The sequence below is a fragment of the Heptranchias perlo genome, chromosome 12 (assembly GCF_035084215.1).
Source record: "Heptranchias perlo isolate sHepPer1 chromosome 12, sHepPer1.hap1, whole genome shotgun sequence".
Taxonomy (NCBI): Eukaryota; Metazoa; Chordata; class Chondrichthyes; order Hexanchiformes; family Hexanchidae; genus Heptranchias; species Heptranchias perlo.
In genome coordinates, this window is record NC_090336.1 from 58,435,403 (window position 1) to 58,460,464 (window position 25,062).

General features: G+C 41.5%; 1 protein-coding gene across 1 annotated transcript in view; it reads right to left on the reverse strand.

The window, feature by feature from the left end:
• Positions 1-16,110, reverse strand: part of qser1 (glutamine and serine rich 1) — a 129,759-nt gene extending 113,649 nt beyond the window's left edge. Inside the window, exon 1 of the mRNA XM_067994172.1 lies at positions 15,692-16,110. Coding sequence (XP_067850273.1) covers positions 15,692-15,789 — 98 coding nt within the window. The 5' untranslated portion in view covers positions 15,790-16,110. The remainder of the gene's footprint in view (positions 1-15,691) is intronic.
• Positions 16,111-25,062: the final 8,952 nt, after the last annotated feature.

Below are 25,062 nucleotides of genomic sequence, written 5' to 3' on the forward strand. Positions count from 1 at the left end.
CACAAATAAAAGTTCACCAATACCAACTACCAATCAAAATAGAAAATATGATAAAATTAAATGTTCTACAGAAGAATATCCAACAAAATCCACTGAGAACCAGTCACCAGGATAACACACTACTATTCTAAAGAGATTTAGAACCTAATGAATAAAAGGACTACCATTTATGAAATTACACATTGATCTAACCCTGAAGCAAATCAATTCAGCCCCACAAAGAATCAGCATCAATTCCAAAAGAATATGTACATAGGAACTCATTACCAAGTTTACTACCAGTAGCACACAACACATTTATATATTGAAACCAGGTGTTAAAAGAACACATTAGAAATTAACTCCTCCACTTGGGAATGCTAATATGTAGAGAGAGACTTTTAAATTGCAGTCTGAACCAGACACATTTATTGAGGCCTGGCTAACAAACACATCAAGGTAGAGATCTGAATTTTTTCCACTCAGCAATGAAGATCAACATAAGACAGGCACACTATTCTTAGATATAATCTTAAGTACAGCAAAAAAATCTTTTGACACAAATGCGATTTACATTTTTTTTTAAATCTATAAAAATATGAATAACAGGCTCAGTAATGGTTTACAAGACTAAGCATCAAAGATACATGTGGAATCAGAAAGTGGTGACTTAAGACTGCAAATCACAGAAAGGTCAGCTGGAAGGACTCAGAGAACATGAGGACAGACAAAAATCTTAACAATTAGACTTGATAACTAGAAATTCCCCGGTATCATTTTTTGCCATGATCAAAGTAGACAGAGTACCTAAAATAAAAATGGACCTTTAAGGGATAAAGTAAATATTACTGGGGATGGTTGGGGGAGCAGAAATCAGGGAATAGTATTAATTTTCCACATTCTCCTTCAACTAAAACTATGGGACATATCTCAGCACCAGTCATTGTGTCTTAGGAATCTATATAAAAAAAACTGCAATGCTGGAAATACACTGTAGGTCAGACAGCATATGTCAAGAGAAAAGGCAGATTGACAGTTAGGTGTACATCCTTCTTCAGAACCCCAGTTCTGAAAAAGGATCTATACCCAAGATGCTAACCTGTCTTTTCTAGTTACAGGTGCTGTCTGAGCCACCATGCAGTTCCAGTATTTTCTATTTTTATTTCAAGCATCTATAGCAAACACAGAGGTCAGTAAAGCATTTATGAAGAAACTCAAGGTATCTATTCAGTGTACGTTGGCCAGGTGAACTACACCTTAAAATCATTCAGGAAATGTGAAACTGCTAGGAAGTCTCAGTTATAGGATTTTAAGGTTTTTGAAAGCAGGAAGGGAGGTGACAAGATGAAGGAAACAAAGCAAGGAAATTCAGAGGCCAGGAACATAGTGGCTGAATGAACAGCCACCTTAGGTGGAGCAGGGGGACAAGGCTGGAGGAGGTCACTAAGGTGAGGGAGTAGGGGGTGTGAGAACAAGAATTTTAAAGGTAACTCCTGATGCATGAGAAGCCAATGGAGCTTGGAGAGGACAGGATTTTAAGCTTTATGCAAGAAAGCATGTTGGCTGTGCCATTCTGAATAAGTTGTAACTGGTTGAGGATAGAGTCAGAGTTCAGTTAGAAGAGAGTTATGGCTCAAGTCAATGAAGCCACAGGTTAAGATTTTGTTGGCAGTAGTAGGAGGGAGGGGCTCAGTGCTGCAGAGGTGAAATAAAAAGTTTGAGTGACAAGTAAGATGTGGTGGAGAAATCTGAGCCTGTAGTTGAGGAGTACATCATGGGTCTGCATCTTTTAAAACTTAAGGTGGCAACTGGATAGCTTGATGGAAGACAAGGCTAGAATCATGTAGTTGCCAAAAAAGATGGCTTCATTTTGTGCTAAGATTATACTGTAAGGCGTTATGGCGCATTCAGGTCTGATTTCATATGACCTTCAACACTTGAAAGTTTCTCCCAAACCCCACTACTGGGCTACCTCTCGCCCCATCATCAAAAGCCTCCTCAAAACCTACTTCTTTGCGCCAAGCCGTTAGTCACCACCTCTTATTCTGCTTCTACTGATCAATGTCTGTTTTCATCTCTGTAAAGCACCTTGGGACAATTTAAAAAATAATTTGCATTTATATAATGCCTTCTGTTCCCAAGATGTAACAAAGCGTTTCACATCCAATGAATGACCAGTTAATGTGTTTTATGTGGTAATGATTGAGAAAGCAATATTGATCAGGATACTGGAAGAACTCTATTCTCTTCTTCAAATAGTGCCATGGGATCTTTTACATTCCCCTGAAGCACCAAAACAAGTTTAACATCTCACCTGAAACATGGTACATACAACAATGCAGCATTTCCTCAAGTACTGCACTCAAGCGTAAAGCTAGATTACGCGCACAATCCTGAAATGTGGCTTGAACCCACAACCTTCTGATTAAGTGGTGAGAGTGCTAACAGCTGAGCCATACTGACACTTATTATGTTAAAGGTGCTATATAAATCCAAATTGTTAAAATTAGAATAATTATTTTTCCTACAGGGTAGTAGATGCGTTGAGTAGACTCACATCAAAAATAGTCACTCCTATGTTGATTAAATTCTTTTTAAAAAGGACTGGGACAATTGTCGGATTAAGAATAGAATTGAAAGTTAGGGCAAAACAGTTGGTCTCAATGCCCTTGGTTGAAGTGAACACTTTTTCAAGGTTCTTTTTTTTTATTCGTTCATGGGATGTGGGCGTCACTGGCGAGGCCGGCATTTATTGCCCATCCCTAATTGCCCGTGAGAAGGTGGTGGTGAGCCGCCTCTTGAACCGCTGCAGTCCGTGTGGTGACGGTTCTCCCATAGTGCTGTTAGGAAGAGAGCTCCAGGATTTTGACCCAGAGACGATGAAGGAACGGTGATATATTTCCAAGTCGGGCTGGTGTGTGACTTAGAGGAGATAGTGCAGGTGGCGTTGTTCCCATGTGCCTGCTGCTCTTGTCCTTCTAGGTGGTAGAGGTCGCGGGTTTGGGAGGTGCTGTCGAAGAAGCCTTGGCGAGTTGCTGCAGTGCATCCTGTGGATGGTACACACTGCAGCCACTGTGCGCCAGTGGTGAAGGGAGTGAATATTTAGGGTGGTGGATGGGGTGCCAATCAAGCGGGCTGCTTTGTCCTGGATGGTGTGGAGCTTCTTGAGTGTTGTTGGAGCTGCACTCATCCAGGCAAGTGGAGAGTATTCCATCACACTCCTGACTTGTGCCTTGTAGATGGTGGAAAGGCTTTGGGGAGTCAAGAGGGGAGTCACTCGCCGCAGAATACCCAGCCTCTGACCTGCTCTTGTAGCCACAGTATTTATATAGCTGGTCCAGTTAAGTTTCTGGTCAATGGTGACCCCCAGGATGTTGATGGTGGGGGATTCGGCAATGGTAATGTCGTTGCAGGCAGTGCACTTGTGGATAAAAGACAAGGACAGGATCAGGCTTGGTGGCGATTACATCTGTAATTAAATAGCTTGCTGACCCTCGCTATTTAGCTCACAGTAGAATTTGTGAGGTTCGGGAGGGCAACATGCACCAATGGAACTGTAACCCCACCAAGGAGTCAATATTTTGGAAGAGGTGCAGAGAAAAATGGGGGAGAAAAGAATAATCAATATTGTGTATTTTTTTGACCGTCTAGGCCCGCTGCTTCAGTATAGTTCGTAAACAATAGAATGAGGGAAGATTCCAACTTCTGATATACCACCACCTCATGCCTGAGCTGATGCTACCCCCACATGTGTTTCCTATTCCTCACCATATACTATGCACCATGAAGGCTGCTTATTTCCACTTGCACAACATTACCACACCCTCACCACTGAAGTCCTTTTCCACACTTTCACTACTTCCAGGCTTAACTTCTCCAGTGCCCTTTTTGTTGGTGTCCTGAATTTCATGCTGTATGAACTCCACTACCTGCATCCTGTCCCGCAAGAGTGCACTTAACCATCATCCCTATCCTTGCCAAACTGATGGAAGTACAATAAATAAGATTTATGTATGTAAAGATATACTACAAGAAATGAGGAATTTGAAAGGGGGAATGTGACAAAGCGTGCACTCGCGACACAGAGATACTAGTTATACAATAAGCATGACTTGGACATGAATAAAACATACTGGCCAAATTCTACTGTATAGTTAGTTAGTTAAACTTAAAACTAGGCCTACAGTTGACAAATATTTTGATACAGAGACAGAGACTGTGCACTGGGAATTATCTTAAAGGTCTCCCTTCCATTATCATGTAAAATCATGCAGTTTGTAGTACACACAAACCAAACACTGACATGTGGAAAATTGTGATTACAGTAGTTTTGCAAGATAACTGTTCTTCTGGATGAATAACACAATTTAACATACTACAGTAAAGATTGTTAATGCATCTCGGCATCATTTTTGTTAGTGTATTTTAATTAAATCTTGCTGAACAACTGGAAAGTGCAGACATGCTTAGAGTGTTGAAACCAATCACTTCTGAAGTACAGTACTTAACCTGGGAACTTGCAATCTGCACAGCTACAATGTTTTATAGTCGGCTCCTGATGAGATGTCATCAAGAAATTAAACCTTGGTGACCCTTTCTGTTTTGCATAATGTTTACTTAAGTGATGTACTTAGATAAACTGACTTACAACAGAATGGCTGGGTCAGATCAGGGCTACAATCTTGTAGCAAGAGTTCCCATCTGATTACTGTTTTTTTTCCAAATAAAAGGAAATTTATTAGGAATTTATATGTCCTTTTTCTACTTTTGTTCATTAATGTGCACAACTTTTCTTGAGTGTCGTAGTAAATAGCTTGATGGAACTAATCTGACAAACTTCATAATTTGTTTTTCCAGACAAATACAACCTTGAAAGAAACTCAGTCTCTAAAAAAAACTTGATGAAATTTGTGAAGATCTGTCAAAATAAGTCATTTTGACACAGCAATACTAGACACACCAGAAGAATTCCACTTACCATGCAGAAGAGCAACAGGGCACTGAACGTTTCTGTTACCACTTGCATCAACTATACTCACAACTAATGATAAATGCTGCAAATACCCCTCTCCGTGAAGCTGCTGACTAAACTAGTACTACTTACAATTGATCACCCACATTATGGGTACACTTTTTTAAAAAAAACTATTACACTAAATAAGGAGACTTACATTAAAGAGACTGGATAGTACACAGAATCTGAATCCAATGCCTTAACACCCTTACTTACAGGGTAGGAGGTTTCTTCTAACATGCACTTTTAAAAAATAAAAACAGCTGTTGAACACATTTTGCATATTTCCACTACATAGTTAAGTACCAATACATTGTTGCATCATGTTGCATGAAGGACTAGATGGAATTCTCAACACATATAATTTTAAAACCATAAAATATCCTCTGTCCAACTATACAAAGCTTTTTAAGAAGTTCACTAAAACTATATGACTGTTGCAAACTAAGCTGAGGTTGAAACACATTAAATGTACCTTAAAATGAAGGGATGTTTTAATTTAGTGACTTAATTTTAATTGTACTTTTACTTCATAACAGACAGTTAATAGATTTCACTGAAAAGCTGGATTTGGTTTATCGATGATTTCCCCCAGTCACATTTCAAATTTCATTTGTTTCATCTACATAAAGTTTTCTTTCCTAAATTTTATACACAATAACTCAAATACCAGGTATAAAGAATAGACAACCCATGTAATTTCTTTCGGTGTTTAAAATGTTCTGCATTAATACATGCAATTTTCCATATATGTTAATCAGTTGCCATGTAATAGTATTTTAAATCTGCATTACTTTAAAAAAAAAAGCACAATTTGGATTTAATGTTGGGATTTTCCACTAAATATGTATAATTATTTTATATACAATTATTTTCCTTAACAGAAACATTACCCTGTTGACATTTTCTCAGTACATTTTTAGCTAGGATGTTCAATCAACAACATTTGTTAAATGATACTTGTTAAATAAAATCCATCAAGCTGTACATCTCATTTCTCTGATCCTCAGCAGGTTTGGCCTGTCTTGTTCCAAATCCCAATCTGGACATGCACAAAACTGTCCTACAATTTAGTAGAAAGTGGGAAGTGCAATACTGCATGAATTTGGGAAATGTAAATGTCCAATTGGTGCATGGCACCCTTTTTAGACAATGGAACGGAAACTCTAGCTTTTATGTGAACTTCAGCATCAAGCACTACTCATTCAGGCAGGTTATCAGTAACTACAGTTAACCTGTAAAATTGATTAGTATTTACAGAACTCCCTTAGCAAAAGTTGTTTATAGAAGAGATTTTACGAGGCAGATCAAAACTAAAATCATTGGTGAATGAGTAACAATCCACGTGAAAATGTAAAAGCAAAGTAATGTTCAATATTGCATTCACAGTAAAAAAAATCCAACAGCAGATCACATGTCTAAGTAGACTGATTATGAAACTTATCCAGAAACAAGTTTTATTGCTAATAGAATCAAAGCAGACTAAAAATTTACTGAATTACCTTTCCAAAATGTAAACATTGGAATACCATATACCTGGACAACAGAAAGCCTCAATTATAATTCAGTTATTGAGTTTCACTCTGCTACACAATGCCAAAATAGACTATAATAACTTAAGTTACCACTTGCCTGAAATAATCTAAAAATACTAAAGAATAATTTACACAAGACCTCCAGTACCGTTCACCCAAGTCACAATAAACCAAAGGAAATAGGGCTTAATCCATTCACAGCTATCAATCCAATAAGTTTATCCAAGCAGAACATAAACTATGGAAAGATTCAGTCATCAAATATTTAGTTGGTTTCTGTAAGTCGTTGTGATACATTTTATTAAATGTGATTAAGTTGACATTTAGATACAGAACAGGCATTGCCAGCATGTTAATTTTAAAAAGCAACTTCACAATTGTGAATTTTGGTAAAAACCCAGTTGAGATCACAATTCATTGTTTACAGATGCATAGTTAGAGGTACAAGGGATTCCTCGTGTGCACGCTTTCAATTTTAAAAAAACGTGTTTTCAAGTTTGGTGGCAGTCCAATATTTTAAGATATTCAGAATTTCGGTATATCGATGATTCCCAATGAGCTGATGTTAGTTAGAAACACAGCTGAGAAATACACATCATTAACACAAAAATAAAATCAATGAAGTTGCCTTCTAGGTCCCTAATGTTGCAAGTCCACTCCACACTTCCTACTTCAGTAGCGATAGGAGAGTAATCCAGGCAACAACTTCTCCATAGCCACATGCAATTACAGAGAATCTACAACAACAGGCCATTTGGCATATCGCTTATACTCCATACGATCCTCCTCCCACTCTAATTACTTCCCCACCCTGCCCCCCGTATCCCTCAAACCTCTCTTAAATGCATTAATGCTATCTGCTCCAACCACTATGTGGCAGTTCCACATTCGCACCAGTTATGAAAATTTTACTGCACAAATATCTAGCGCAGCAACGTCACCTGATAACCCACCAACAGATGTTGCACTTATGCTGCTTACGACTGGTCCAACGAAAATTAAATTGTCCTTCATAATTCTCAAATCTAATCAAAGAATAACCAAAAATCACAAAAGAGATTCGGACGGTTTCAATATCAAAATGCTACGCTCTCCATCGGACAGTCTAATCGTTTAACCCTACATTCCATATCATGTCCACAGCAGAGATTTTTTTAAATTCAAGCTTCACATTATCTGCATAGCCAATATATGAATTTTCTTCTATTGTCATTTTCAAAAGGAACACATCATCTGAATAAAAATTACTTCCAAAGAGTTTGCGAAAGTCTAAGAAAGCATATTAAAAAGTTATTTAATCAACAAATGAACTCACAAGAACATGAGTTCAAATTCCACCATGGCAGTTTGAGAATTTGAATTCAGTTTAAAACCTCTGGAAATAAAATGCTACTATCAGTAAAAGTGACCATGACGTGGTCAGATTGTTAAAAACCCAAGTGGAATGAAACCGGTTGTCCTTACCCAGTCTGGCCGATATGTGACACCAGTCCCAACTAACGTGGTTGACTCTTAACTGCAAACTACTCAGTTGTATCAAACCACTGATGCAGTTTAAGAAAGAGGCCCACCACCTTCTCAGGGCAACTAGGGATGGGCAATAAATGCCAGCCTTGCAAGTCATAGAGTCATACAGCACGGATAGAGGCCCTTCGGCCCATCGTGTCCGCGCCGGCCATCAGCCCTGTCTACTCTAATCCCATATTCCAGCATTTGGTCCGTAGCCTTGTATGCTATGGCATTTCAAGTGCTCATCCAAATGCTTCTTGAATGTTGTGAGGGTTCCTGCCTCCACAACCCTTTCAGGCAGTGAGTTCCAGACTCCAACCACCCTCTGGGTGAAAAAGTTCTTTCTCAAATCCCCTCTAAACCTCCCGCCTTTTACCTTGAATCTATGTCCCCTTGTTATAGTACCCTCAACGAAGGGAAAAAGCTCCTCAGTATCCATCCTATCTGTGCCCCTCATAATTTTGTACACCTCAATCATGTCCCCCCTCAGCCTCCTCTGCTCCAAGGAAAACAAACCCAATCTTCCCAGTCTCTCTTCATAGCTGAAGCGCTCCAGCCCTGGTAACATCCTGGTGAATCTCCTCTGCACCCTCTCCAAAGCGATCACATCCTTCCTGTAGTGTGGCGACCAGAACTGCACACAGTACTCCAGCTGTGGCCTAACCAGTGTTTTATACAGCTCCATCATAACCTCCTTGCTCTTATATTCTATGCCTCGGCTAATAAAGGCAAGTATCCCATATGCCTTCTTTACCACTTTATCTACCTGTTCCGCCGCCTTCAGGGATCTGTGAACTTGCACACCAAGATCCCTCTGACCCTCTGTCTTGCCTAGGGTCCTCCCATTCATTGTGTATTCCCTTGCCTTGTTAGTCCCTCCAAAGTGCATCACCTCGCACTTTTCCGGGTTAAATTCCATTTGCCACTGTTCCGCCCATCTGACCAACCCATCTATATCGTCCTGCAGACTGAGGCTGTCCTCCTCGCTATTTACCACCCTACCAATCTTTGTATCATCAGCGAACTTACTGATCATACCTTTTACATTCATATCCAAGTCATTAATGTAGACCACAAACAGCAAGGGACCCAGCACCGATCCCTGTGGTACCCCACTGGCCACAGGCTTCCAGTCACAAAAACAACCTTCGACCATCACCCTCTGCCTTCTGCCACTAAGCCAGTTTTGTATCCAAAGTGCCAAGGCACCCTGGATTCCATGGGCTCCTACCTTCTTGACCAGTCTCCTGTGCGGGACTTTATCGAAGGCCTTACTGAAATCCATGTATACCACATCCACTGCGTTACCCTCATCCACACGCCTAGTCACCCCCTCAAAAAATTCAATCAAATTAGTCAGACATGATCTTCCCTTGACAAAGCCATGTTGACTATCCCTGATTAATCCTTGCTTCTCCAAGTGGAGACTAATTTTGTCCTTCAGAATTTTTTCCAATAATTTTCCTACCACTGATGTTAGGCTCACTGGCCTGTAGTTCCCCGGTTTTTCCCTACTCCCCTTCTTGAATAATGATGTGGAGATGCCGGTGATGGACTGGGGTTGACAATTGTAAACAATTTTACAACACCAAGTTATAGTCCAGCAATTTTATTTTAAATTCACAAGCTTTCGGAGGCTTCCTCCTTCGTCAGGTAAATGATGGTACTACATTAGCGGTTCTCCAGTCCTCTGGCACATCCCCTGTGGCCAGAGAGGTTCTGAATATATGTGTCAGAGCCCCCGCAATCTCCTCCTTTGCCTCACACAGTAGCCTGGGATACATTTCGTCCGGGCCTGGGGATTTATCCATTTTTAGGCCTGCTAAAACCGCCAATACCTCCTCCCGCTCAATGTTAATATGTTCGAGTATATCACAGTCCCCCTGCCGTATTTCTATGTCTACATCGTCCTTCTCCATAGTGAAAACAGATGCAAAAAATTCATTTAGAACCCCTCCTACATCTGCCGGCTCCACACACAGATTGCCATTTTTGTCCCTAATGGGCCCTATTTTTTCCCTTGTCATCCTCTTACCCTTAATATACTTATAAAACATCTTAGGATTTTCCTTTATTTTGCTCGCCAGTGTTATTTCCTGGCCCCTCCTTGATCTCCTAATTTCTTTTTTAAGTATCCCCCTGCACTTTTTGTACTCCTCGAGGGCTTCCTCCGTCTTTAGCCTTTTGTATCTGCCAAAAGCCCTCCTTTTTTTCCTAATCCATTCTCGTATATCCCCTGACATCCAAGGTTCCTTGGAGTTCTTGGAACCACCCTTGACCTTTACGGGAACATGTTGCCATTGTATGGTCTCAATCTCCCTTCTGAAAGACTCCCATTGCTCCGATGCGGATTTTCCTACAAGCAGCTGATCCCAGTCCATTTTGGCCAGATCCTGCCGTATCCTATTAAAATCGGCCTTCCCCCAATTTAGAACCTTTATTTCCGGCCCCTCCCTGTCCTTTTCCATGACCACCTTAAATCTCACCAAATTATGGTCACCGTCACCAAAGTGCTCACCTACTAGCACTTCTTCCACTTGGCCGGCCACATCCCAAGAATAATTTTTTTTTTAATTAAATTAGATTTTGCAGACAAATGGACAGCATTGGAACAGTGTAAATCTTCTTTTAGCAGGAACAGAAAATGAACAGGGTTTCCCAACACTGATATCCCTCCCTTTATTGATTCCATTTAAACATGAAAAACAAATCTCCAATTCTGACCTCAACTTTTACACACTGATTTTCCAACAGTAATAAATTCGGAGTTCAGTTTTACAGTCCAAGATTGCTAACTGGACAATTCTAGTATCGGACCTTTTTCATAAAGCAGTGAAATAAATTATACCATAATTGTCCTTTATTCCCCACCTCCATCCCTGGACAGGTCATATACTATTGCATACCACAATTAAATTTTATCCCATCACAAATCATGCAACATTGTTAAGATGTGCAAGGCAAAGTTACAGTAGCGAAAATTGACACCTTGAATTATAATCAAGTTAATCTCTGCTATATTTATGCTAGTTATCATTATTAAGCACCTTGGTATTCAGCTTAGGCTAGATTGATATTAAATGTATCTCAAAAATGTTTACAATGCAGTTACTTAATGGGCTTACACAATTTTGCAGACTTTTTACATCTAATAATTTAGATGAGTTAACTCTTTTGCTTGAGGTCTGACCAACTCACCTGGGGGGGGGATAAAATGAAAGGACCCTAACTCCTTCATGAGCTTACCCCCATGCCATTTTCATTTGATAACACAGCAAATGTTTATGTCTCCCGGCAAATTACTTAACAAGACTTGTAGGTAAGATTCAAGTCAAACATCTAAGTCTGGCACAACAATACCAACACCTTAGAATAATAAGTGTGTATCGCAAGGAAAGGCAGCTTATGCTTGTCGCAGAATGCAGCTATAAATTTTTTAAAAATTCGTTCATGGGATGTGGGCGTCACTGGCGAGGCCAACATTTATTGCCCATCCCCAATTGCCCTTGATGAAGATGGTCATTGCCTGGCACTTGTCTGGCGTGAATGTTACTTGCCACTCATCAGACCAAGCCTGGATGTTGTCCAGGTCTTGCTGCATGCGGGCACGAACAGCTTCATTATGAGGGGTTGTGAATGGAACTGAACACTGTGCAATCATCAGCAAACATCCCTATTTCTGACCTTATGATGGAGGGAAGGTCATTGATGAAGCAGCTGAAGATGGTTGGGCCTAGGATATTGCCCCGAGGAACTCCTGCAGCAATGTCCTGGGGCTGAGATGATTGGCCTCCAATAACCACTGCCATCCTCCTTTGTGCTAGGTATGACTCCAGCCACTGGAGTTTTCCCCCTGATTCCCATCGACTTCAATTTTACTAGGGCTCCTTGGTGCCACACTTGGTCAAATGCTGCCTTGATGTCAAGGGCAATCACTCTCACCTCACCTCTGGAATTCAGCTCTTTTGTCCATGTTTAGACCAAGGCTGTAATGAGGTCTGGAGCCAAGTGGTCCTGGCGGAACCCAAACTGAGCATCAGTGAGCAGGTTATTGGTGAGTAGGTTATTGGTGAGTAAGTGCCGCTTGATAGCACTGTCGACGACATCGTCCATCACTTTGCTCATGATTGAGAGTAGACTGACGGGGAGGTAATTGGCCGGATTGGATTTGTCTTGCTTTTTATGGACAGGACATACCTGGGCAATTTTCCACATTGTCAGGTAGATGCCAGCGCTGTAGCTGTATTGGAACAGTTTTGATAGAGGGGCAGCTAATTCTGGAGCACAAGTCTTCAGAACTACAGCCGGGATGTTGTCGGGGCCCATAGCCTTTGCTGTATATAATAAACTTATACTTCAAAAATGTTCATTAACAATCAGTTTTAAAATAATCAGTATTTGGCAAAGGTCACTGGCATTCAGTTAAAAAAAAACATGCTTTCAAACTTAGTGCAGCTTATAAACACGAATGTTCATAAGGGGATTAAAAATAAAGGTTTGTGTTGCTGGAGGTAGTGGAATAAGCATTCTTTGCAATATTGACAATCAGATTTTAGTAAAGTGTAATTGGGGGGGGTGGGGGAGCGGGGGAGTGAAATTTTCACACAGCCACACCTTTGATGATTCCCCAAAAGAATTTCAGCAAAACATAATTGTGAATGCGTGAAATTTTTGAACTGTGCAGAAGACCCAGCAGTGCAGATTATAGTTGTCTTTCCAAGCTTGGGTTATGCCTGGAGAGCACTTTCTTTTTATCGAGAAACTAAGGTGAACAGCCGAAGCTCATATGACATGACCAAGGTTCAGGAGTAAAAGATAAGTGACAAAGGCTTGCATTTTAACAGCCTGAAGATTGAAGGCGGAAGGAACTGCACAGTTTTGAAATCCTAGGAAAGAATGAGTTAAGAGTAGAAAGATTTGCCGAGTCTTGATCTCAACAAAGTAGGGAAAAAGAGTAACTAGGCCAGCATATTTGTAGCTCTGAAGGAATTAGAGGAAAGCTTAGAGAAGTACTGACCATAGTAGTATTGCTAAAATACAGAAAGATTGTGACAGAGAGGTACTTTAGAGATGAAAGGGGGAATTATCTTTCAGACAACAACTTGTCCAGGAATGCAAAAAAGGCTTTTAGATGCACCTTCCCAGATGTAGCAGGAATTTTCAAGTTACCGACAGACTTGGCCTTCATACAGAATTGAGAGTTTTTGAGGAAAAGAGGAGCTTTCTTGGAAACAACTTTGGCAAAGGAGATATACAGCATCGGGGTATATGCTTGTTGGTAGTAATTCAATGTATGAATTAAGAACATCACACAACCAGCAAATTGATACCAATATTTAAATAATCCGTGACATTTCATTCATGCTAGAATGCATGCAGAGGTTTTGCAAGCCAGTTAAACTCCAACACTACTCTAAAGCTTCCTTTATACTGGCCTGATTTTAATTCAAATTCCAGGAGGCTGGCATGCGCCAACTGCCAAGATTTACACAACTAAATCCGGCTCCTTTATCCTGGCGACAGACTCAGACATGAGAAAAATGGGTCTACAAGGCTGCTATGAGGATAACAGAAATGGATGCGGCAATGTAAAAACTAGAAGCCAGTTCATGGGAACTGGTCTCCTGGAATAAAAATTAAAATCAAGTAAATATAAAATAAGCTTTTAATCATAATCTAGTGGTCGTGTTTTTTTGATCTTCTATTTCACACCTTTCATTCCCTTCTTGCTGTCTTCATTCAGTCAGAAGTAAATGGAAATTTAGGTTATAAACTTCTCCAGAACCACTATCAATGTCAATACATCACTTGACAGGTGTGCTTCCAAGGACAAGGCAGATTTCACTGACAATTTTTCCTCCGTGATACAGCGTGCTGTGATGTATAGTGAAGTACTTGTCCCTCTCATGACCTGGCTAAGAGGCAGCTAAACTTGTGAGAGAGCTTAGCTGAATCTGAACTGGTCTAGAATTTAAACCATGGAGTCCAGAATTGAAGTATAACATTCTTCAGTTAGAAGTAATGTGCTGCCAACAGATCTTCTATCTTGAAACTTACAGGGAAAGGAAAAACAGGATTTAATTTTAAGAGTTCCCAATATTCCAATTTAAGGAATTTTGTGAAAATCCCAGACACTTAAACAAATGTACTACCTGTGTGTCAGCCATGGCTCAGTGCCACTCTTGCCACTCAGAAGATTGTGGTTTCAAGTCCCACTCCAGAGACTTGAACACAAAATCTAGGCTGACACTCCCGTGCTGTACTGAGGGAGTGCTGCACTGTCGGAGGTGCCATCTTTTGGTTGAGACATTAAATCGAGGTCCTGTCTGCCCTCTCAGGTGGAGGTAAGTGATCCTATTTCAAAGAAGAGCAAGGGAGTTTTCCCCGGTGTCCTGGTCAATATTTATCACTTAACCAACATTACTGAAACAGATTGTCTGGTCATTAATACATTGCTGTTTCCTCACAACACTTCAAAAGTACTTCATTGACTCTAAAGCACTTTGGGACTTCCTGAGCTCTGCTATATAAATGCAAGTTTTTTTACTACAAGGCCCCATGTTTACATAGAAAACGTGGCATCCAGCTATTTTGGTGATAGCACAGCAATCCAACCTCGGATTTTTTTTCTTTTGCAAACAGTTCAAGCAACTAAAATATGGATGAAGCAGCCTTTATACCTCTGCCTAAAACAAAACTAATTGTAATAGCAGAATGTAGTCAACTAAAACCTTGTGAAGCAATTAAATAGTCCTGTGGCAATCCTAAATTAATTTTACATGCGTAACCTGTCAATTTAATATAAACTGGAATAACACCAGAAAACATGTGCGCCTTAAGAACGAAGTTAAACGTGTATGCGAATGTTGGTCTCTTGGATTTTTTTTATGATAAAGTTTGAAGCACTTGTTGGGAACTCTTCGAAATCCCGGCAAAGAACTCATGTAGTTCTTGCAGACCACGCCTACTCTTGCAAACTTGGAAAATTTCTCCACTTTGTTTTCTATTTGAAAAACTCAAAGTAGTCACACACCGACCCCGAATTCGCACTAAATCACCAACACACTTTTTTAAAAAATGAACAATCTGGTTTTGCTTCCATTTTTTAAGGGAGGGAGGGCAAAGATAAAATGAGATGGGGGGGGGGGAGGGTGGAAATATTTTCCAAAAGGTTCGACGACGGGGCCCCGATCTGAGCCCAGCGCAAGAGGCGCTTTTTAACACACCCACCGACCCTTCTGCACGTTAGCCTTTAGCAAACTCCATCAGCCCTCCTTCGAAGAGTAAATAATAAATTAAAAAATCTCCCGGGGGGAAACTCCCGCAGAAAATTAATCCAGGGCAATCGGCTGTTAACTGTCTTGGGAAATGCAGTGGCCGACAGCCTCGGACTTTCCTAAGCCTATCAATGCGGTCTTCCCTCTCTCCGCCGCTGGACAGTGACAGGTTTGATTCCCCTCCCCCTCCCCTCCTTCAAAGCTCGCTGTCTTGCACCAGGCCTCGAAACCCCCTGATTTGTATTTTAAAATACAAACACACACAGAGTTACAAGAAAAACAAGAGGGGGAGGGAAGAAACGACACATTCATCCCCGGTCCCTCCGTAAAACCAACCCACCCACCCCAAAAGCTAACCCGCTCTCAGCCCTTCTTACCTGGACTTGACGCCGCTCCCCGGCCGCTCGTACGACCACGCTTGCCCGCCAGGAACCAGCGGGTCGGTGAAGTTGGGCGCCGGGTAATTCCTATCCATGATCCGAGTGCGCCGCGCTCGCGAGGGCCCCTCCGTCACATGCCTCGCGCGGCGGCGGCCGTTGGAAGCTGCGGTCCTCGCGCGGCGGCGGCCGTTGAACGCTGCGGTGTGTAAGTGTGTGCGCGCGCGAGGCCTAGGGCTCGCGAGAGAAGCGGTCGTGCTCGAAACCAACGGTCTGATTATTTCTCTCTCATTTTCTTTTCTCGCTCCCCGCTCCGCTCCCCACAATGTTGGTTTTCCCAGGATGCACCTCCTTCTGCTTCGGACCACAGCAAGAGCTGGCGTAAGGGAGACCGAAAGCGTGAGACGAAACTCGTAAGGAATTGGGGAGGGGACAAGGCGAGGGCTGGCTTGCTATTGCTTGATTGTCCAGACCCACAATACCAGGCCTTGCTGATGCTGGATTGCCCAGTACAAGACCTTGCTGATGCTGGATTGCCCAGTACCAGACCTTGCTAATGGTTGATTGCCCAGTACCAGACCTTGCTAATGGTTGATTGTCCAGTACCAGGCCTTGCTAATGGTTGATTGCCCTGTATAAGACCTTGCTTGATTGTCCAGTACCAGGGCTTGCTAATGCTGGATTGCCCAGCAACAGGCCTTACTAATGCTGAATTGCCCAGTATTAGGCCTTACTAATGCTGAATTGCCCAGTCTCTCTGTTCCTGCACCCCCTTTAAAATTGTACCATTTAGTTTATATTGCCTCTCCTCACTCTACCTACCAAAATGTATCATTTCACACTTATCAGCATTAAATTTCATCAACCATGTGTCTGCCCATTTCACCAGTCTGTCTACGTCCTCCTGAAGTCTGTTACTATCTTCCACATTGTTCACTACATTTCCGAGTTTTGTGTCATCTGCAAACTTTCAAATTATACCCTGTATATCCCACTCCAGTTCATTAATATATATCAAAAAGAGCAGTGATCCCAACACTGACCCCTGGGGAATATCACTGTACACTCCCCTCCAGTCTGAAAAACAACCATTCACTACTACTTTCTGCTTTCTGTCCCTTATCCAATTTTGTATCCACACTGCCACTGTCCCTTTAATCCTTTAATTTTGCTAACAAGTCTATTACAGTATGTGGTACTTTATCAAATGCCTGTTGAAAGTCCATATATACAACATCAACCGTACTACCCTCATCAACCCTCTCCATTACTTCATCAAAGAACTCAATCAAGTTAGGCAAACACGATTTTCCTTTAACAAATCCGTGCTGGATTTCACTTATTAGCCTATACTTTTTCAAGTGCCAATTAATTTTGTCCCAGGTTATTGTCTTTAAAAGTTTCCCCACCACCAACGTTAGACTGACTGGCCTATAATTGCCAGGTTTATCCCTCTCTCCTTTTTTGAACAGAGGTGTAACATTTGCAGTCCTTAAGTCCTCTGGCACCATCCCCATTATCTGAGGAGGATTGGAAGATTGTGGCCAGAGCCTCAGTAACCCAGGATGCATCCCATCTGGACTGGGTGACTTTTCTACTTTGGGGACGGCCAACCTTTTAAGTACCTCCTCTTTATCTATTTTTATCCTATCCAATATCGCTACTAACTTCTCCTTTATTGCTACATTGGAAGCATCATCTTCTCTAATGAAGACCGATGCAATGTATTCATTTAGTACCTCAGCCATGCCCTTTGCCTCCACAAGAAGATCTGTTTTGTCTCTAATCAGCTCCACCCTTCCTTTGACTATCCTTTTACTATTTATATGTTTATAAAAGACTTTTGGGTTCCCTTTTATGTTAGCTGCTAATCTATTCTCATACTCTCATTTTGCCCCTCTTATTCCTTTTTTTAGATCTCCTTTGTACTTTCTATATTCAGCTTGGTTCTCTACTGTATTATTAACCTTACATTTGTCATAAGCCTCCATTTTCTGTTTCATTTTAATCTCCATATCTTTAGTCATCCAGAGAGCTCTAGCTTTGAATGCTAATACTTGATTGCCCTGTCCCAGGGTTTGCTAATGTTTGATTGCCCAGTCACACAATACCAGGGCTTGCTAATAGGAACATAGGAACAGGAGTAGGCCATTCAGCCCCTCGTGCCTGCTCCGCCATTTGATAAGATCATGGCTGATCTGTGATCTAACTCCATATCCCTTAATACCTTTGGTTGCCAAAAAGCTATCTATCTCAGATTTAAATTTACCAATTGAGCTAGTATCTTTGTGTGTAGAAATGTTTTCTAATCTCACTCCTGAAAGGTCTGGCTCTAATTTTTAGACTGTGCCCCCTACTCCTAGAATCCCCAACCAGCGGAAATAGTTTCTCTCTATCCACACTACCTGTTCCCCTTAATATCTTATGAACTTCGATCAGATCACCCCTTAACCTTCGAAACTCCAGAGAATACAACCCCAATTTGTGTAATCTCTCCTCATAACTTAACCCTTGAAGTCCGGATATTATTCTAGTAAACCTACGCTGCAGTCCCTCCAAGGCCAACATGTCCTTCCGAAGGTGCGCTGCCCAGAACTGCTCACAGTACTCCAGGTGCTGTCTAACCAGGGTTTTGTATAGCTGCAGCATAACTTCTGCCCCCTTGTACTCCAGTCCTCTAGATATAAAGGCCAGCATTCCATTAGCCTTATTGATTATTTTCTGCATGTGTTCATATGTACCTGAACCCCTAAGTCCCTTTGGACATCCACTGTTTTTAACTTTTTACCATTTAGAAAGTACCCTGTTCTATCCTTTTTTGATCCAAAGTGGATGACCTCACATTTGCCTATATTGAATTCCATTTGCCACAGTTTTGCCCATTCACCTAATCTATCAATATCGCTTTGTAATTTTATGTTTTCATCTACACTGCTTACAATGCCACCAATCTTTGTGTCATCAGCAAACTTAGATATGAGACTTTCTATGCCTTCATCTAAGTCGTTAATAAATATTGTGAATAATTAAGGCCCCAAGACAGATCCCTGTGGGACTCCACTAGTCACATCCTGCCAATGTGAGCACCTACCCATTATCCCTACTCTCTGTCGCCTTTCGCTCAGCCAACTTCCTAACCAAGTCCGTACATTTTCCCTCGATTCCATGGGCTTCTGTCTTAGCTAACAGTCTCTTATGTGGGACTTTATCAAATGCCTTCTGGAAGTCCATATAAATAACATCCTTTGACATTCCCCTGTCCACTACTTTAGTCACCTCTTCAAAAAATTCAATCAGGTTTGTCAGGCACGACCTACCTTTCACAAATCCATGCTGGCTCTCTCTGATTAACTGAAAATTCTCGAAGTGTTCAGTCACCCTATCCTTAATTATAGACTCCAGCATTTTCCCCACAACAGATGTTAGGCTAACTGGTCTATAATTCCCTGATTTCCCTCTCTCTCCTTTCATAAAAAGCGGAGTGACATGTGCAATTTTCCAATCTAACGGGACAGTTCCTGAATCTAGAGAATTTTGAAAGATTATAGTTAGGGCATTTGCAACGTGCTCACCTACTTCCTTTAAACCCTGGGATGGAAACCATCTGGTCCTGGGGATTTGTCACTCTTTAGTGCTATTATTTTCTTCATTACTGTTGTTTTACTTATGTTAATTTTATTGAGTCCCTGTCCCCGATTCAATATTAGTTTTCTTGGGATTTCCGGCATGTTCTCCTCTCTTTCTACTGTAAATACTGATGCAAAGTAATTGTTCAACATGTCTGCCATTTCCCCATTGTCAATGACAGTATCCCCACTTTCAGTTTTTAAGGGGCCAACACTGCTCCTGACCACCCTCTTTTTCCTAATATAACTATAAAAGTTCTTCGTATTGGTTTTGATATCCCTTGCAAGTTTCTTTTCATACTCTCCTTTTGTAGCTCTTGCTATCTGTTTTATGACCCTTTGTTGATCTTTGTATCTTTCCCATTCGCCAGGATCTGTGCCATTTTTTGTATGCCCTTTCCTTATGTCTTATCCTGTCCCTTACCTCTTTAGTTGTCCATGGCTTTTTTTTTGGCAAGTAGAGTTCTTGCCCCTCAGGAGTATAAACCGATTCTGTATCACGTTAAATGTTTCTTTAAACATTTCCCACTGATCATCAGTCGTTTTACCCATTAACAGATTTGCCTAGTTTACTGTGGACAGTCTCTGACTCATCCCATTGAAGTCGGCCTTACCCAAGTCTAGAATCTTAGCAGCTGATTCACTTTTTTCCCTTTCAAACACTACATTGAACTCGATCATGTTATGATCACTATTGGATAGATGTTCACGCACAGTTAAGCTGTTAACTAAATCTGGTTCATTACTCATTACTAAATCTAGTATGGCTTTCCCCCTTGTTGCCTCTAGGACATACTGTTGTAGAAAACTATCCCGGACACACTCAAGAAATTTACTACCTTTCTGACAGTTGCTAGTCTGCTTTTCCCAATGAAGGCTAAAGTCCCCTATTAAGACCACTATGCCTTTGTTACACGTTTGTCTAATCTCTGCATTTATACAATCTAGCACTTCAGAGCTGCTGCCAGGGGTCCTATACACAACTCCCACTATAGTCTTAGATCCGTTCCTATTTCTCAATTCAACCCATAAGGTCTCTGTTGGCTGCTTACCCCTCGTTATATCCTCCTTTATCATTGAAGTGATTTCATCTCTAATCACTGAGGCTACTCCTCCCCCTCTTCCATTTTCCGTATCTCTCCTATGGACCTTATAACCCGGTATATTTAGTTCCCAATCCTGACCATCCTTGACCATGTTTGATTCCCCAGTACCACAATACCAGGGCTTGACTGCTCAATCTCACAATACCAGGGCTTGCTAATGCTTGATTGCCCAGTTCCACAATACTAGGGCTTGATTGCCCAGTTCCACAATACCAGGGCTTGATGATGCTTGATTGCCCAGTTCCACAACACCAGGGCTTGCTAATGCTTGATTGCCCAGTTCCACAGTACCAGGGCTTGCTAATGCTTGATTTCCTTCTCACATAAAACTAGGAGTTCTAGCTTGCTAATGCTTGATTGCTCAGTCCCATAGTATTGGGGCTTGCTTTGCTTGCTTTCTAATGTTGATTACCCAGTTGCACAGTAGCAGGGATGCTTTGATTTCTTGCTAATGCTTCATTGCCTGATCCAAACAAAACCAGGCTATTTTGCTAATCTTTGATTGCCTAATGGCATAATACCACACTTTGCTTTGCTTGATCACCTCAAGCAAAGCAAACTGTGGTACTATGCCACTATAGGGTATAACATCTGACCATGTGTCTGCAAGTAAAGTCTCCCAGGGACAGCATGTAAACGAGGAAAAGATTTTCACTCACAGATCATAGGTTATTTAAATTATTTAATGAGTTTGCAACTCACTCAACAACAACTTGCATTTTATAGTACAGTCCACGATAGTATAATTAGGAGAGTTGATGAAAAGGACAGTTGAAAAGATAGGTTTTAAGAGACTTTTAAAGGCAAAGAGGGACGTAGCAAGGCAGAGATTTAGAGAGGAACCTCTCGAGGGTAGAACCAAGGCAGCTAAAGCTCTGCTATCATGTGAGGAACACCAGGAGGAGGGACATGCAGGAGGCCAAAGCTGGAGGACTGAAAGGCTGAAATATAGGGCTGGAGGATGTTCAGACATAGGGTGGATTGAGACCATGTAGGAATTTGTAAATGAGGACAAGAATTTTGAATTCGAAATGAAGGGAGCCAGTGGAAATTGGCAAGGAGAGGAGTAACGGATGAGGAGGACTTGTTTATGGACAAGTTGGAATTTGTGTAGGTTGGAGCTTGGGAAGCCAATGAGAAGATGTTCGAGTAATTAAAACACAGTTAAGGGTTTCAGCATTGCGGGGGGCGGGGGCGGGGGCGGGGGGTGGTGAGGCATGGGCGAAGGCTGTAGAAGTATGCAATCTTAGTGAGCGATAGGATATGGAGTTTGAAGCTCAGCTCTGAGTTGAACAGGACACCAAGATTGCACACCCTCTGGTTCAACCAGAGTGAGCAACCAGGGTGGAAGATGGAGTCATGAGTAAAGACATGGAGTTGTTTTGTCAAATAAGATGACTTCCGTTTTCTCAATGTTTAACTGGAGAAGGTTCTCGGCTCATGCGTAACTTGATTTCAGATAGGCAGTCTGGCGACATGGAGATGGTCATAAAATCGAGAATGATGGTAGAGATGTATAGCTGAGTGTCGTCAGCATTTGTATGAAAACTGACCACAAGTCTGTAAATAATGTCTTCAAGGGACAGAATGTAAACAAGGAAAAGAACAGGGCCCATGGTATTACCTTGGGATACTTCGGAGGTGACTGTGAGGGCAGGAGGAGAAATAATTCCAGGAGATATTTCTGTAAATATAATTGTATAATACACTTGGTCATTATCTATAAATAAACGTGCAGTGGGACACCAATTAAACATTCACTATTTTTTTTATTTCCAAGTGCTGAAGTGCCACTAAAACTAATTCTATCTGGATCCATACACCCTGCTTCCCATGATCATAAACCACAAAATAGTTGTTCATAGATGGCAATCTGTGGAATACTGTTTTCACACAAGAAAATTAAAATTGTTAGGAACCGAAAAAGGTCATTAGGCATATCCTTCCTTGATAGAATCCCACCTGCCCACCTCCCTCTCTCATTCATGTACTATCTTCCTTCCCTGATGTGCAATATCATCATCAGATACTGAAAATACCAACAAGGCCTCTAGATAAATTTATGTATTCTATTGAATTTATGTGTTGATGTTTTAAGAACTAGAATTCCCCTAATTACATTAGTTTTAACTGGAATCCTACATTCATGTCATGAAATAACCCCTTAATTAACATTTATGTAATTTGCACAATAATGGTACAGTTGAATATTAATATGTGCATAAGCAGTTTATCATGTTACACTTCTGTCAGTAGTTCTAAATAGCCAAATTGCAAATCTTCATACCGCAGACCATTTAAAATTCATTCAACAAAGGAATGCAAACACACACAAAATTTATGCAAAACTGGTTTGATGTCTTTGATATGTCACTGTCTTCTGATTAAATTTAGCAGTGAATTGAATACTTTCTGTGCTGAACATTAAAAATGGATAATTGGGCGATATTTTATGTTTGGATTAAAATTTTAAACTTAAATCTCATGATTAGATCAAGGATTCCACACAGTGGAATGACTGGGACTTCATTTGGTACATTGGAATTCTATGCTTGGATCGGTTTTGCGTTTATCTGAAATCAACTATTAGCCAATTCCTAACGCTGCCTTGACGCATGGAAATGGTTAACAATTCCGAATTTTGTTCCTGACGTAAAAAAACGTAATAGTAAAGCTGTACTGTTTTTTTCTGGCCTGCTTACATGCTGTGTTTCTATCTGTACTTCAAACCTGTTGAATATAAGAGCTAACACTGTATATGTATACAATAATTCACAACCACACTGAATAATTGTACCACAGAAATTATTTGCTGTAATAGATATGTGATTATATCTGATACAGAGCTCAGAACTGGCACCATACCACAGGCAAAACTTCGAATCCAGCATCTTTAAAGTCCTTTGAACTGAAGTACTTCTCAGGCGATAAAGTGTTTTTGGCAACTGATTACTATCTGTCACCCTTTGGCAGTTCTACCTTTGCTTACTTATCTCATTGATCGTTTATACCTATACTTACTATTCTTATTGTCTGGAACTTCAACTATCACGATGATAATTGGCAAAGAAACAAAAATGTCACAGTGGGCATGGACTCACACAGCTGGTTTGCTCTCCAACCAGTGGAAAATCCTAATTAATCATTGAATCATAGAATAATTATAGCACAGGAGGCAGCCATTCGGCCCATTGAGCCCATGCTGGCTCTTTGTAAGATCAATTCAGTTAGTTCCGTTCCCCCGCTCTTTCCCCGTAGCCCTGCAAATTTTTTCCCTTCAAGTATTTATCCAATTCCTTTTTGAAAGCCACAGTTGAATCTGCTTCCACCACCCTGTTAGGCAGCGCATTCTAGATCATAACTACTCGCTGCATAAAAAAGCTTTTCCTCGTGTCGCCTTTGGTTCTTTTGCCATTCTTCTTAAATCTGTGTCCTCTGGTTCTCGACCCTTCTGCCAATGGGAACAGTTTCTCTTTATTTACTTTATCTAAACCCTTCATGATTTTGAACCCTTCTACCATATCTCCTCTTAACCTTCTTTGCTCTTAGGAGAACAAACCCAGCTTCTCCAGTCTATCCACGTAACTGAAGTCCCTCATCCCTGGGACCATTCTAGTAAATCTTTTCTGCACCCTGTCTAAGGCCTTCACATCCTTCCTAAAGTCTGGTGCTCAGAATTGGACACATTACTCCAGTTGTGGCTGAACCAGTGTTTTATAAAGGTTCAACATAACTTCCTTCTTTGTACTCTATGGGCCCAATATTAGGAGGGAGGCAGGTTGGCAGCGGGGGGGTCGGCTGGTTTCACGCTGGAAAGCTGTGCAGTGGGAGGGCTGCGAACCCGTATCATGGGCTGTCAGCTGGAGGAGCCCTGACTGATCAAAGTCCACTGACTGATGCTGCAGAAAATAGGCAAAATTACAGCATGGAGCAGCCCAGGGGGAAGGCTGCTCCCAGGTTTAATGATGCCTCACTCCAGGTGTTACTGGATGGGGTGAGGAGGAGGAGGAGGGAGATCTTCCACCCGGCGGACGGGAGGAAGTGGCCTGCCTCTGCCACCACAAAGGCCTGGCTCGAGGTGGCAGAGGAGGTCACCAGCACCACCAACATATCACGCATCTGTATACAGTGCAGGAGGCGCTTCAATGACCCAACCAGGTCAGCCAAAGTGAGTACTCTTACTCATTCCCCTACACTCTGTCTGCCACATCACTGTCCCCACCCCACATCTCCTTCTGCACTGCCAACACTACTCTATCACATCACTCCTCACACCCACTCAAAGCTCATCCTCATCTTACCTGCACTTCCTCATCTCCCCAGTACTCATCCCACCACTACCACTCAACCCAATCCTCATACAATCTCATGGCTCTGTCTCATACTCACCCTCTCGTGCATCTCTTTCACGGTCAGCCTCACCGCACCTGCCGCGACCTGTGCTGCAGCCACAGGGCATGCATCACGTTTGTGTAGTAGGAAGCGTAAGGCAAACGTGTTGTGAGCATGAAGGGGATGCACAAGGGTGTTTGAGGATTTGTCATGGTTTTTACTTATATTTGATTTCTGATCAATTCACATTACATATTATATTGTCACCACTACTGCCACGTCTTGGCCATTCTTGACTGACTTGTGC